At 59.7% G+C, this 14,782-nt stretch overlaps 1 protein-coding gene across 7 annotated transcripts; it reads left to right on the top strand.

Annotated features, from left to right (window-relative positions):
- The first annotated feature begins 1 nt into the window (after nucleotide 1).
- VPS9D1 (VPS9 domain containing 1) lies at nucleotides 2-13,371 on the top strand. 7 transcript variants are annotated; one of them, XM_010378352.2, is made up of 15 exons: nucleotides 2-220; nucleotides 1,861-1,936; nucleotides 4,037-4,129; nucleotides 4,236-4,398; nucleotides 7,570-7,681; nucleotides 7,766-7,828; nucleotides 8,178-8,230; nucleotides 8,308-8,395; nucleotides 8,936-9,021; nucleotides 9,336-9,760; nucleotides 10,505-10,634; nucleotides 10,944-11,152; nucleotides 11,396-11,495; nucleotides 11,814-11,918; nucleotides 12,527-13,371. In XM_010378352.2, exons 1-15 carry the CDS (start codon nucleotides 122-124, stop codon nucleotides 12,618-12,620), a joined length of 1,896 nt encoding a protein of 631 aa, XP_010376654.2. In that variant the 5' UTR covers nucleotides 2-121; the 3' UTR covers nucleotides 12,621-13,371. The 7 variants fall into 7 exon arrangements, with proteins under 7 accessions (XP_010376654.2, XP_030780279.1, XP_030780281.1 ...); XM_030924419.1 differs by having other exon boundaries at nucleotides 10,502-10,634; XM_030924422.1 differs by having other exon boundaries at nucleotides 79-220; nucleotides 1,828-1,936; nucleotides 10,502-10,634.
- The last annotated feature ends 1,411 nt before the right edge of the window (nucleotides 13,372-14,782 follow it).

Genomic DNA, 14,782 nt, shown 5'->3' with positions numbered 1-14,782 from the left:
CCGCGTCCCTTCCGGCGGTCCGCTGCTCGGGCGGCTCCCGCACCCGCGCCGGCTGCGTTCCGGGCTCCCGGCCGTCCGTCCCGCCCCTCGGCTACCGCCGCCGCCTCCCCCGCCCGGCGCCATGGCCGCTGCGGCCGGGGACGGCACGGTGAAGCCGCTGCAGAGCGCCATGAAGTTGGCCAACGGGGCCATCGAGCTGGACACCGGCAACCGGCCCCGGGTGAGGCGGGGCGGGGGCGGGGCTTGGCCGCCGAGGGTGGCCCCTGGAGGGACCCCCGCCCCGGGAGGGCGAGGACCGGGCCGGCTCGGGCTGGGGACGCGAGGGCAGGCGCCAACGGGGACCCCCCGCGGTTCCCGGGCGAGGACGGGGGCGGGGCGCAGCCAGGCGTGCAGTGACCTTGGACAGCTCAGATCCTGCCGGCCTCGGCTTTCCAGTCCGCTCGCTGAGCCGGTGCACGAGAGCCTGGGCTCCAGCTGTAGAGGAGATGCAGCGGGAGAGTCCGCCAGGCCACCTTCCAAAACCCGTGTGACGAGCAGGTCCATGCGTTCGTGCACTTTTCTGGGCAGAGATGGTGGATTTAATCCGGTTGCCACAGGGGACGGAATCCAGAGAAGGCCACATGCCCGCTCATTTGTGAGACTGTTTGCAGTCGCCTTAGGAAGGAAAAGCAGGCCGGAGGGGTGTCGCCCGTTTCTGAGATGGGGCCGAATCTAAGGTTGGCGACCAGGTAGAGGAGCCGGCTCAGCCACAGCCGGCTGCCCAAGGAGGGAAGCCCTGTGCCTAGGAGAAGCCTCGTTCCTGAATCTGCCGTTTTCCCCGAGTTGGTTTTTAGGGCAGCAGGTGCCCCCACAAGTCAGAAATCCTGCCTGGATTGTATTTTGTCTTTTTCTCTGAGGCGTAGACTTAAAAATAGGTAACTTAACAGCTGGGGATAAAACAAAAAAACACACCATATTGCTGGGCGTGGTGGCTCACGCCTGTAACCCTAACACTGTAGGAGGCCTAGGCGGCGGATCACCTGAGGTCAGGCGTTGGAGACCAGCCTGGCCAACGCGGTGAAACCCTGTCTCTACTAAAAATACAAAAATTAGCCAGGCGTGGCGGTGCACACCTGTAATCCCAGCTACTTGGGAGGCTGAGGTAGGAGAATCACTTGAATCCGGAAGGCGGAGGTTGCAGTGACTTGAGATCCTGCCACTATCCTCCAGCCTGGGGGACAGAGTGAGACTGTCTCAACAAAACAAACCATACTGTGGTTCCGATGACCTGCACCTTGTCAGAGGGGTCACACAGCCTTGAAACGTAACAGTCACATGTTCTAGGCTCCTGTGTGCACTGGGAATACATAACTCGGGGGTTCTGGGAAAGGGATTTCTCAGAACTTAAGCCGGGAAGTGATTTGAAAACTTCCAGTATCACTCCCTTTGTCCTCTCAGGAAGTATTTTTTTAAGCCACTGAGTGAATCACCCTTGAGTTGCACAAGAAGGAAACACCGCATAGAGTGAAAAATGACAGCAAACTGCTGAGGTCACTTCCCCAGGCCCACTGAATGAGAACATCAGTTCCTGTGCTGGAGAGAAAGGCAGTGAGAGGAGAAAGTGAGGTCCAGCTCGTCCCTGGCTCTCTCTCAGGTCCTGATGTCTTTTCCAAGTCTGCAGAGCAGTGATGCTGCCTGTGCCCCAGGCAGAAAACCGTGTTCCGCCTGCAGCCAACCACTGCAGGCTCAATGTCTCTGGTGTATCTCAGAGATAAGCAGGTGGTGGGTGTTCCTTGCTTATCCCACAAGGGTACCCGGAAGGAATGATGGAGTCACTTCCCTCCACAGGCTTGACCCCACTGTTCTCTTTCCTGGACACAGGAGGCATACACAGAATACCTGAGGACCATCCACTATATCTCCCAGGCGTTACTGGAAGAAGTGGAAACCACTAAAGGTACGGCTCAGCCGGCCGGGCGCAGTGGCTCAGGCCTGTAATCCCACCACTGTGGGAAGCAGAGGCGGGCGGATCACCTGAGGTCAGGAGTTCGAGACCAGCCTGGCCGACATGGCGAAGCCCCGTCTCTACTAAAAATACAAAAAGTAGCTGGCCATGGTCGTGGGCACCTGTAATCACAGCTACTCGGGAGCCTGAGGCAGAAGAATCACTTGAACCCAGGAGGCGTAGGCTGCAGTGAGCCGAGATCACCCCATTGTACTCCAGCCTGGGCAACAAGAGCGAAACTCCTTCTCAAAAAAAAAAAAAAGTCATGGCTGAGCCCTGCTGCTCCCTCCATGCTGGACAAATTGTGGGCAGCCTAGGCTGGGCACGGTGGCTCACGCCTGTAATCCTACTACTTTGGGAGGCCAAGGCAGGCGGATCACAAGGTCAAGAGATCGAGACCATCCTGGCTAACACAGTCAAACCCTGTCTCTACTAAAAATACAAAAAAGCCGGGTGTGGTGGCAGGCACCTGTTGTCCCAGCTACTCAGGAGGCTGAGGCGGGAGAATGGCGTGAACCTGGGAGGCAGAGCTTGCAGTGAGCCAAGATCACACCACTGCACTCCAGCCTGGGCGACAGAGCCAAACTCCATCTCAAAAAAAAAAAAAAAAAAAATTGTGGGCAGCCTAGCCATTGATGAGTGCCAGGCTTCAGGGGGGTCTCCTGTATCCTTCCAGTGTGACCATTTGTAGCAGGTGGACCGGCCCACACTCAGTGTGATATAGTGGCAGGAAGGGACGAGTGTTGTGGGTAAGAGAATGGAGATGGGGGTGTGGCAAGACACTGGCTCCAGCGAGTGGCACAGAGGTGGGGCAGCATTCCAGCAGTGGGGTGTGCAAAGGCCCTGAAATAGGAGTGGGCGGGGTGGGGCTGTGTGCATGCCTTGGGTGGAACTGGGGCTGTTCTGGTGTGAAGGGAAACTTGAAGAGGCTTTGAGGGAGAGACCAGCCTGGAAGCGGAGCCTCAGGTGAGGACTCAGGATGGCAGTGGCCGGACCACCCAGGATGGGAGCAGTAAATGGTCTGGAGATGTGTCCTGAAGGTGGAACAGAGCAGACTTGCAGGAGGCACATGGTGACAGGAGCAGACTGGCAAGGGGAGGAACAGAAAGTTCCATGATGAACACATTAAGTTTGAGAGGACCAGCAGCCACTGGACATAGGAGCACCGAGGTCGGGGGAGCTAACAGTTGCCCCAGCTCCCTAGGGAGCCAGTGAGCTCAGCTGAGCTCTGGTGCTCCAAGACTGAGGAGCTGGGTGGAGGAGTGGCAGAGGGTCCCTGGGGAGAGCAAAGTCCCAGAAGACACAGGAACGCCTGTGGCCCACCATATCTGGCAAGGTGGGGATGGGTAAGGACAGTTTCCAAAATCGGGGCCAGATAAGAAAATGGGAGTCTGTGAGAAGTTTTCTGTGAAAGGCAGCAGGGAGGTGGGTCAGGCGCTGGAGCAGTGGGTCTGGGGCGAGTCACAGAGAGGCAGCTCCCACGGTGTGCAGGAGGGCTGTGTGAGCAGGCCCGTGGTCACATGCAGAGGTGCTCCATGCCAAGCCTACAGGAAGGCAGGACTTTGGGGACACAGCCCGTGGGACACGGGTGAGGCAGTTCCCCTCAGCACGTCCTTGTCTCTGTAAAACAGCCACTTCCCATTTAGGGTCTAGGCTCTGACAGGCCTTGATGCGGGACACACAGACTTAGCAGGCTCAGGAGGCAAAACCAGGGCAGATGATTAGAAATGAGTGGGTGGGAGGGCTTGCCCGGGGTCCATGGTGGGGCAGGGGGCTTGCGGGGAGTCCATGAGGGATAGTCGGCTTGCCCAGGGTCAGTGGGGAGTGGAAGGGGCAGTGGGCTTGCCCAGGGTCCATAGGGGGGCAGTGGGGGATGGGGGGGCAGTGGGGGATGGGGGACAGTGGGGGATGGGAGGGCAGTGGGCTTGCCCAGGGTCAGTGAGGGGTTGGGGGGCAGTGGGCTTGCCTGGCTTTTCCATTGCCTCATTTTATCTCAGCAATAGGTAACGGTGACAGAGCCAACTGTGACCCGCCTTCTTGTCCCTCCCCCAGAAGCTAGGGAAACTGTGCCCCCGGACACCTCCAAGATGCTGAAGCTAGCGCAGCAGTGTCTGGAGAGGGCCCAGTCAACGGCCACCAAGCTTGGTGGGTCTCCTGCAGTAGGCGGCTCTCCTGGGGCATCCCCCAAGCCTGCATCTCCTCTGTGGGATGTGGGCCCACTGCTTGACCTCTGGCTACCAATGGCTTGCAGGGAAAACACGCCTGAAGCCAACCATGCCTGCAGCTGCTCCCATCCCCCAGCCTGCCGGCAGACACCGCCGTGTCTACTCCGACGAAGGAGGGAAGCTCTCTCCTTTTCTGCCACCCGAGATCTTCCAGAAGCTTCAGGGGGCAGAGTCACAAAGCTCTAAGAAGTAAGATGGGCAAGACGGGAGTTGGGCTGAGCCTGGGATTGGGTTTTTGAGGCTGAGGAAGATGAGGTGATCACAGTGAATTTTTAAAAAATGGGTCCCGGAATGGGAATATCCTCTTGCCTGATACAGCCAAATGCAGGCTGGGCACGGTGGCTCATGCCTGTAATCCCAGCACTGTGGGAGGCCGAGGCAAGCAGATCACCTGAGGTCAGAAGTTCCTGACCAGCTTGGCCAACATGGGGAAACCCTGTCTTTACTAAAAATACAAAAATTAGCTGGCTGTGGTGGCGTGCACCTGTAATCCCAGCTACTTGGGAGACTGAGTCAGGGGAATCGCTTGAGTCGGGAAGGTGGAGGTTGCAGTGAGCCGAGATCACGCCACTACACTCCAGCCTGGGCAACAAGAGCAAAACGCCATCTCAAAAAAAAAAAAATTAGGCATAGTGGTGTGCCCCTGTAGTCCCAGCTAGTAGGGAGGCTGAGGTGGGAGGCTGGGAGGCTCACTTGAGCCTGACAGGTTGAGGGTGCAGCCGTAATGGTGCCAGTGCACTCTAGCCTGGGCAACAAAACGTGACTCTAATAAAAAAAAAAAATTAACTGGGAACAAGAATAAATTACATATATATGTATAAGTACACGGATACTTACAAAAGCGAGCAGACAAGTTTATGACAGCATAGCAGACATAGCTGAAGAGCAAATTCATGTACTGGAAAAAAGGTCAAAAGATATCCAGAATGAATCACAGAAACAAAAATTAAAGACAGAAAACGAGATGGAGCCGGGCGCGGTGGCTCACGCCTGTAATCCCAGCACTTTGGGAGGCCAAGGCGGGCGGATCACAAGGTCAGGAGTTCGAGACCAGCCTGGCCAATATGGTGAAACCCCATCTCTACTCAAAATACAAAAATTAGCTGAGCGTGGTGGCGGCGCCTGTAGTCCCAGCTACTAGGGAGGCTGAGGCAGGAGAATCGCTTGAACCCAGGAGGCGGAGGTTGCCATGAACCGAGATCATGCCAGTGCACTCCAGCCTGGGTGACAGAGTGAGACTATCTCACAAAAAAAAAAAAGAGAGAGATGGAAAGCCTAACATGTTCACTGGAGTTCCAGAAAGAAAATGGGAGAGAGGCATTATTAGAAGTTAGAACGGCAGACAGTTAAGGCTGGACGCGGTGGCTCAAGCCTGTAATCCCAGCACTTTGGGAGGCCGAGGCGGGTGGATCACGAGGTCAGGAGATCAAGACCATCCTGGCTAACATGGTGAAACCCCGTCTCTACTAAAAATACAAAAAACTAGCCAGCCGTGGTGGCGGCGCCTGTAGTCCCAGCTACTCGGAGGCTGAGGTGGGAGAATGGCGTGAACCTGGGAGGCGGAGCTTGCAGTGAGCCGAAGATCGCGCCACTGCACTCCAGCCTGGGCGACAGAGCGAGACTCCGTCTCAAAAAAAAAAAAAAAAGAATGGCAGACAGTTGTCTAGAACATCATGATGAAAAATACAGGCACAAATGCAAAAAGCCCAATGAATCCCAAGTGGGAGAGACAAGAAGGGCCCACTCTGTCCCTGCTCTGGCGGCGCCTGGCTTCCTAGTCACCTCGCTTCTGCAAGTGTGGCTTCAGGGCAGGGTGGCCAGGAGTCAGGCTCTGTCTTTCCTCCTCCTTGTCCCCACCACCATCCTCTACTGTCCCTGACAGTGGGAAGGTAAGAGGGACCGAAGCTTTCAAGGTGGAGTGGCTGTTAGGAACTGTCTAAAGGAGGCAGAACACTTCTTCCTTTCATGGGTCACAAACTGTTGTAACTGACCCATATAGTGCCTTTAAAGCAGGGGTGTCCAATCTGTTACCCTCCCCGGGCCACGCTGGAAGAACTGTCTTAGGCCACACATAAAATACAGTAACACTAACGATAGTCGATGAACTGAAAAAATAAATTGCAAAGCCGGGCTCAGTGGCTCATGCCTGTAATCCCAGCACTTTGGAAGGCCAAGGCAGGCGGATCACCTGAGATCAGGAGTTCGAGATCAGCCTGGCCAACATGATGAAACCCCATCTTTACTAAAAACTACAAAAATTAGCCGGGCATGGTGGCACACGCCTATAATCCCAGCTACTTGGGAGGCTGAGGCAGGAGAATCACTTGAAACCAGGAGGTGGAGGTTTCAGTGAGCCGAGATTGTGCCGCTGCACTCCAACCTGGGCAACAGAATGAGACTCTCAAAAAAAAAAAAAATTGCAAAAAAACTCAGTTTTTTTTTTTTTTTTTTTGTGTGTGTGAGACACAATCTGTCATCCAGGCTGGCATGCAGGCACGTGCCACCACGCCCGGCTAATTTTTTGTATTTTTAATAGAGACTGGGTTTCACCATGTTAGCCAGGATGGTCTCAATCTCCTGACCTCGTGATCTGCCTGCCTTGTCCTCCCAAAGTGCTGGGATTACAGCTGTGAGCCACTGTGCCCGGCCCCCAGTGATGTTTTAAGAAAGTTTAGGAATTTGTGCTGGGCCACATTCAAAGTCATCCAGCCCTCGGGTTGTTGCACAAGCTTGCTTTAACAAGATTCATGCTGCTGCCAAACCCGTATAACTGATCTCCATAGAAGTCCAGTGGTCCAGCTTCTCTTGAAAAGCCAAAAGTCCTGGCAATACCAAAACCTGTTTTGTTTTGTTTTTTTAATGTTTTTTGTTTTGGTTTTGGTTTTTTGAGACAGAGTCTCGCTCTATCACCCCAGCTCAAGTGCAGTGGCCAGATCTCGGTCCACTGCAACCTCGCCTCCAGGGATCAAGCAGTTCTGCCTCAGTCTCCCGAGTAGATGGGATTACAAGTGTGCACCACCAAGCCCAGCTAATTTTTGTATTTTTAGTGGAGACGGGCTTTCACCATGTTGGCCAGGCTGGTCTCAAACTCCTGACCTCAGGTGATCCGCCTGGCCTCTGCCTCCTAAAGTGCTGGGATTACAGGCAGGAGCCACTGCACCTGGCCAAAACCTGTGTTTTGGAAGAGGAAGCAAGAAAGGGCAGATGTTGCAGCCCACGCCAGATGGCTCCCCTCCTCTTCCTCCTCACCTCCTGGCCTCAGAGCAATCCGGGAGGATGAGAGAGGCTCCTCTGGTGGCCAGACACCACTGGGCTTCCTAGGGTCTAGAGGTCTAGACAGCAGCTTCGTCACATTTCCAGAGAGCTGACGCCACTGGAGGAGGCCTCCCTGCAGAATCAGAAGTTGAAGGCTGCGTATGAGGCCCGAATGGCCCGGCTAGACCCCAGCCAGGCCATGCAGAAGACGTCCCTGGTGAGTGGGGGTTACAGAGGGCCTGGGGTTGCGTGGGCGCGGGGTGTAGGGGGAGTCGGTCTTACTCCCTCCTTCCCCGCCCAGACCCTCTCTCTACAGCGGCAGATGATGGAGAACCTAGTGATCGCCAAAGCCCGGGAGGAGACAGCACCCTTTCTGACCACCCGAGGGGAAACTCGGTGTGGCTTTCAGCCAAGGGCAGAGAAGGGGACAGCGAGGGGAGCGGAGGTTCCAGGGCCGGGGTACAGGGCTGAGAGGCTTCCCGCTTTGCAGAGGCATGGCCTCAGGGGAAGGTCCTCACCCCCATCCCCCAGGCTCTCTGGCTCGGCCCTCCTGGCTTGAGCGCAGGCTGCCTTCTGCCCCAGAAGCCTCACCTGGGGACAGCCTCTCATTGAGGAGGGTCCCTGTGACGTCTCGGCCTCTCCGGGTGTGGGACGGGGTTGGGAACCGAGGGCCCGCTCAGATCCGACGCTCGGCCCCTTGACTCTGCACCCAGCTCCAGAGAAAGATGGAGGAGCGCCGGCTGCGGCTCCAGGAGGCCGCCAACAGGTGGGATTCCTGCCGGCCCCTGGGGCTACTGCGGGGAGGGCCTGGCCCTGGGACCCACCACGTGCCTTTCTCCCCAGGAGGTTTTGCAGCCAGGTCGCCTTGACCCCGGAGGAACGGGAGCAGCGGGCCCTTTACGCCGCCATCCTGGAGTACGAGCAGGACCACGTGCGTCCCCCTCGTGCCCAGGCTTTGGAGGAGGATCCCGGCGAGGGGGCGGGGCCAGAGCCGAGTGGGAGGGCCCAGTGAGGGGCGGGGCCAGAGCGGTGTGGGAGGGCCCAGTGAGGGGGCGGGGCCAGAGCGCTGTGGGAGGGCCCAGTGAGGGGGCGGGGCCAGAGCCGAGTGGGCGGGCCCAGTGAGGGGGCGGGGCCAGAGCCGAGTGGGAGGGCCCAGTGAGGGGGCGGGGCCAGAGCGGTGTGGGAGGGCCGAGCGAGGGGGTGGGGCTTGGCGAGGGGGCGAGACCAGGGGTCGCGTGGGAGGGTCCCAGCGAGGAGGGAGGGTCCCAGCAAGGGAGCAGGGCCAGGTTCACCTAAGGTCTCCCTCAGGTGTGGGTGGGGGCGGGGGCGGGTCGCGGGGCCTGCTGGCCCTGGGTTTCCTGCACCCAGGACGGGCTCCCACAGTCTCTAGGGGTCGGCATTGGTGGGAGGTGAGGCGCGTCCGGTCGTGGCGGACCCACCGTGCTTTCCTTCAAGGCCACTTGTCCCACAGGACTGGCCGAAGCACTGGAAGGCCAAGCTCAAGAGGAGCCCGGGGGACCTGTCACTCGTGACCAGCCTGGTCTCACACCTGCTCAGGTAGCTGGGCCTTCAGGCCCCACAGAGCCCCTGCGCACCGGCCTGGGGCGCCTCTCCCTGGTGCCAGGTGCCGGAGAGGGGCTGGACTGACACAGGGACCCTGTGCCCCGCCACGTGGACACCGCAGCTCCCTTTGCGGAGGGCGTTTCCTCGGCTTCTCTAACCTCCCCAGCGAGGGCGGGGGGCAGACTTCCCAACATTCACTGTCAGGAGGTAACGCTGGTCACGTCTCTGAAACCGGGCGTAGCGCAGCACCTGTGGATGCCACGGGGAGGCCGGGGCTGGCCGCGTTCTCACGCCCTCCTCTCCCGCAGCCTCCCGGACCACCCGATCGCGCAGCTCCTGCGGCGGCTGCAGTGCGCCGTGTACAGCGCCCTGTACCCCGCCGTGAGCAGAGCAGCCGCGCCAGCCCCGGGCTGCTGCCCCCGGACCCCCAACCCCGGAAGCCGACGGCTGCGGCCCTCGCAGAGCCTCCATTGCATGCTGTCCCCGCCCGAGCCCAGCGCAGCCCCGCGGCCCCAGGATTGCCCCCCGACGCCCCCACTCCAGCCCGGCCCCGCGGGGCCTCCCTCGCCCCTGGGGGACACCGCGTCCGGATTGCCGGACAAGGACAGCTCATTCGAGGACCTGGAGCAGTTCCTGGGGACGTCTGAGCGGCAGGGCCAGGGCCATGGGGTGCAGCCGGAGCCCCAGCTGCAGCAGCTGAAGAGCGCGGTGGAGGAGATCCATAGCGCCATCGGTGAGGCCAGGCCCTCACTGGGAGAGCGGCCGCAGTTCTTCACCCTGGTTGCTGGTCCATTTCAAGCTTCTGTTTGGGGAAGGGTCTGTCGATCAGAGCCTCTGATCAGACTCATGTCCACCCAGCCTGCCTCAGCCCTTCTCATTTTGGAAATAGACTGGTAGAGACGGGGTTTCACCAAGTTGGTCAAGCTGTTCTCAAAGTCCTGACCTCAGGTGATCTGCCCACCTCCGCCTCCCAAAGTGCTGGGATTACAGGTGTGAGCCACTGTGCCTGGCCTAGAGTTTTCTAAGAACCAGTGAGGGCGGCCCAACAGCCCCCGCGGCCGCGGCGTTCTCGTTCTGCTGCCCACACACTGAGGAACTTGGCCAGGGTCCCCACACACAGGGGTTGATTCTAAAGTCTCCCCTGGTTCCTGCGGTTTTGGGTAAAGGCCCTTTTGAGAAAGGGATCATTCTCCGGTGTTTTCTCAGGCTGCTGGCCCAACAGGGCAGCAGCTGTAGGTGACAGTTACCGGTCCCAGACTCCCTGCCCTGGGCCCAGGAGGGTCAGGGGTGGGTGCAGGAGGCTTGAAGGCGGTGGAAAGAGGACCAGACAGGGCCCTCTCCCCCCTGCTCCTGGACACTGCCAGTTGGTCTGCCTCTCAGAGAGCTTGCTTGGGTGGAAGAAGGCCCCAAGGCTTAGAGCCACTTGACCCAGCAGGGGAGGAACCTATGTGGACGTCCCCGGCTCTGTTCCCAGCAGACAGGCTGCTCTCGCTGACCCTTCTGGCCTTTGAAGGCCTAAACACAGCTGCCTCCAAGGACCGCTGCCTGGCGTGCATTGAGGAGCCCTTTTTCTCCCCGCTGTGGCCTCTGCTGCTGGCCCTATACAGGTATGGATCCAGCCGTACAACCACTCGTGTGGCCTGCTGTCTCCTAGGAGGCCTGCCCTGCTCCCTGGCACTGTCTGCTCCCCGCAATCTCCCCTAGCCTGTGGTTTTCCCTGAGGCCATCCTCAGGGTCTTCCAGTTTGCAGGTAGGACTGTGGGCACCCTCCCGTGCCTGGAGTCTTGCCAACCCTGGGGCTTTTTGCTTGGGATACATAGCCAGTTTTCTCCAGGACTGAGCTCCAGCCACAGCCCTGCTTCTGTCCCCGGGGCAAGGTCCCTGGGGCAGCTTAGCCTGGTCTCTCTCTGCCCCAGGAGTGTGCACCGAACCCGGGAGGCTGCCCTGAGCAGGAGCATGGAGCTCTACAGGAATGCACCCCCCACCGCCATTGGCATCCCCACCAAGCTCCTCCCCCAGAACCCTGAGGCCAAGGGGGCCACTGGCTACCCCTACTGTGCTGCGGCCCAGGAGCTTGGACTGCTGGTCCTGGAGAGCTGCCCCCAGAAGAAGCTGGAGTGCATAGGTCAGCAGGGGGAGGGGCAGGCTCCCATCCCAGTAGGTGACCTGGAGCCTGTGTCTTCACCACTGAGCTTCTCTTGTCACGTGTCGGTGGGGAGGGAGGAGACCAGAACAAAAGTGGAGTCTGAGCAGTGTCCCCAGGGTCACCACAGCTCTTCCCAGCCCTGCACACCAGGAGGTGGGCGGGTGGGTGGGCGGGGTATAAGGGGTGGCTTAGGCTGCCCCTGAAACCCTGTCTGTGGCGCAGTGCGGACCCTGCGGGTCATCTGTGTCTGTGCGGAAGACTACTGCCCCACACCGGAGGCCACACCCCAGGCCGGGCCCCAGCCCATCGCTGCAGCTGCCATGTGAGTCCCAGGAGAGTGAGGTGTGGCCAGGGAGGAAGGGCCATAGAAAGGCAATAGTCACGGGAGGGACTGTCTTCCTGCCCCTTAGCCTCGTGCCAGCCAGCTGCACTGTAGAAGCAGGAGGGGCCGTGTGGGCCTAGCCCTGGCTCCGCAGTGCAGTTTAGGGACAGCCTCGCCACACCCAGGTGGCTTCCTGTGCCTCAGGACAGGAGGGCACAGAGATTGCGGGCAGCATGGCCAGGATGGCTCCACAGCTGCTGGGTTTGTGGAGTGAGAGGCCCCTGGCCCCATCCCACGGCCGCTGTGCCCTCCCCACAGTGGTGCCGACGACCTGCTGCCCATCCTGTCCTTCGTGGTGCTAAGGAGCGGCCTCCCTCAGCTGGTGTCGGAGTGTGCGGCCCTGGAGGAGTTCATCCACGAGGGGTAGAGCCCGGCGGGGACAGGGCGGGGGTCTCTGTAGGAAGAGCAGGGACCTCGTCCCTCAACCTCAACAGTGGTTGTCAGTGGCATCTGGGGAGGGCAGCATGTGGCTCCGTCACAGCCATGCCTTTGGACAGCCCGTGTGGGTCTACCTGCGCGCCCGTGTGGGTCTACCTGCGCGCCCGTGTGGGTCTACCTGCGCGCCCGTGTGGGTCTACCTGCGCGCCCGTGTGGGTCTACCTGCGCGCCCGTGTGGGTCTACCTGCGCGCCCGTGTGGGTCTACCTGTGCAGAGTGCCTGCTGCTGCATGTCCCATGGCCCTTCGCTTAGCTCAGCCTCTCCCCAACAGCAGGAGCTGGGGGCTGCCCCGAGCAACATCTGCCTGGGGAGGGGACAGTCAGGGGATCGAGGGGCATCCCTGGCTCTGCCGTCCAAGGACAAGCACAGAGTGGGTGGGAAAGGCCACCTCTAACCCAGCCGCCCTGACAGCCCCACCTGCGCACCCTCAGCACCCAGGTCCTGAACCGGGAGGGCAGACACTGCCTTCTGGAGGGCCGGGGGTGTCCTTCTCTTCTTCCAGATGACACCAGCTGCCCCTGTCATCCGTGCAGGTACCTAATCGGAGAGGAGGGCTATTGCCTGACATCACTGCAGAGTGCCCTGAGCTACGTGGAGCTGCTGCCCCAGGGAGGCCTGGCCAAGTAGTAGAGCCAGATCCCAGGGCCCCTGCAGGGCCCGGCCTCGCCTCCCAGGGCCATCTCTTCTGCACCTGGAGCCACGGGATCCACTGAGGACCATCCTGGAGCCTCACGCTGCTCTGCACACAGCGGGGGCTTGTCCACTGTGGTGTGCTCTCCAGCTCTTGCCCCTTCCCCACCTCACATCTCACCCTGGAGCTTGGGGTTGGCACCTCTGCCCCAACAGAAAGGGGCTGAATCAGCTCCAGGAGGAACCAGGCCCTGCTCACCTGTGCAGGCCTCAGAGAGGCCCTGAGAAGGGAAGCTGCGGGCTCCGGTGGGTGCGGGCTCAGCGATGAGCATCTGGCTGGGTCCTGCCTAGCGCCTCACTGGGGCAGCTCCTGGGGAGCGTCAGGGAAGAGGGGTCTCTGAGCCAGCCAGCGGTGGAGACGGCAGTCCAGTTTCTGTCCCCTCTGACCCCTAGAAGGGGAGTTGTAGCCCCATGAACTAGTTTCTTGTCTGGATCAGGAACAAGGGCCAGCTGGGGCCTGGGGTGGAGCTGGTGGGAGGCTGTGCTGATTGCTGATGGGCAGGGACATCCCTGCGGGGTCCAGGGCTCTGAGCCCAGGACATTCCCTGCCCTTGCTCATCTTGGCTGTGGGCCATGAACATTCCGGGACCCTGGGCATCTTCTCCAGGTCCGTGCAGCCCAAGGGTCACCCTCTTAACTGTCACATGCTGCCCCCACCCAGCCTAAAATAAAGAGGTCACTGCTGTGCTTTGCCGTGTGGCTCCCTGAATCCCACCCCACTGGCCAGGCAGCACAACCACCCCTGCTGCCCACGGCAGAGGCCGCTGAGGATGTGGGGGAAGGAGCCACAGCTCAGCCCCAAACCAAGCCTGGCCCCACCTCTTGAGCATCTGCCAGCCTCCAAGACACTGCATAGAAGCAGAGTCCTCTTGGGGCTGTTCCTGGCCAGGCAGGTGTGGGCTTCACCCTCTTGGACAGGAAAGCTCTGCAGGGCATCAGTGAGTGGGAAGGAGGGGGTGAGGCTGGGGTCCTAGGTCATCACTGGGGACCTGAGCCCAGAGCAGTCACCCGAGGGTCTTGGGAATCATCACCGTTCTGTGCATGGGGACACAAATGCTCTGAGGTGCACAGAAGGCTGCTGGGCGTGGACAGCATCTGCCAGGGGGGTGTAGGCAGATCAGGATGTAGTGTTCAAGAAAGGCACCGCCAGCAGCTTGAGATGACATGAGGAGGCAGGTGGCAGGGCTGGTGGGGTGGAGGTCCCAGCCCTAGATGCTACCAGGAGCTGGCTGTGGGGCAGTGTCGCTGTCCTCGGAAACAGTCTTAAAACCAGTAGCTGTGGACGTCGGTGAGATGCTCTGTGCTTGCACCCTCAGCAGTGGCTGGTTTACCCCCAAGGACCCCGTGCGGAGACAGAAGAAGTGTCTCTGGGTGGGGGCAGAGCTGGAGCATCTGCCCCAGCCCTCGCTGTGAACCCCAGCTGGCCATGGTACCTTGGAGCTTGGGTAGGGTCCCTGCTCCGGCTTCAGTGTTGGGTGTCTAGAAGATGGGATTTAAAAGCCTGCTTCATGGAATGGTGGAGATGAGCTGTGTCTTGAACAAATCTTGGCATGGGAGCACCTGCTGGCTTGGCATCAGGCCACACCTGCAGCCTGAGCACTTCGGGGGCCGGGAACGTCCTGGCTCGGCTGTCTGCCTGGCACTGAGAGCCGGCACTTTGGGGGCTGGGCACGTCCTGGCTCAGCTGTCTCCCTGGCACTGAGAGCCGCCAGACGTGTTCAGGTGCTGCTGCTTGCCGTGCAACTTTGCCCTCTCTGAGCTTGCGGCTCCCCCATAAGACAGGAATGAATAATAGGATTCCTTTTAGAAATCCTACAAATAAAGAAAAAACTAAGAGCCCCAATTAGAAAAACAGCAGAAGCTGGCCAGGCACTGTAGCTCACACCTGTAATACCAGCACTTTGGGAGGCCAAGGTGGGCGGATCACGAGGTCAGGAGATCGAGACCATCCTGGTTAACATGGTGAAACCATGTCTCTACTAAAAATAAAAAATTAGCGGGGCATGGTGGCGGGCACCTGTAGTCCCAGCTACAGCTACTCGGGAGGCTGAGGCAGGAGAATGGTGTGAACCCGGGAGGCGGAGCTTGCAGTGAGCCAA

The sequence above is a fragment of the Rhinopithecus roxellana genome, chromosome 20 (genome assembly GCF_007565055.1).
Source record: "Rhinopithecus roxellana isolate Shanxi Qingling chromosome 20, ASM756505v1, whole genome shotgun sequence".
In the NCBI taxonomy this organism is placed as follows: domain Eukaryota; kingdom Metazoa; phylum Chordata; class Mammalia; order Primates; family Cercopithecidae; genus Rhinopithecus; species Rhinopithecus roxellana.
This window is presented reverse-complemented; position numbering and strand designations above follow the sequence as displayed.

What these genes read in the sequence shown, in the direction of transcription:
- VPS9D1 (XM_030924419.1), top strand. Translation starts at nt 122, where the DNA reads ATGGCCGCTGCGGCCGGGGACGGCACGGTGAAGCCGCTGCAGAGCGCC. An exon ending in TGGAGTACGAGCAGGACCAC is followed by an intron (nt 8,396 to 8,935) that starts GTGCGTCCCCCT and finishes CTTGTCCCACAG; the next exon opens with GACTGGCCGAAGCACTGGAA. An exon ending in CTGCTGCTGGCCCTATACAG is followed by an intron (nt 10,635 to 10,943) that starts GTATGGATCCAG and finishes TCTCTGCCCCAG; the next exon opens with GAGTGTGCACCGAACCCGGG.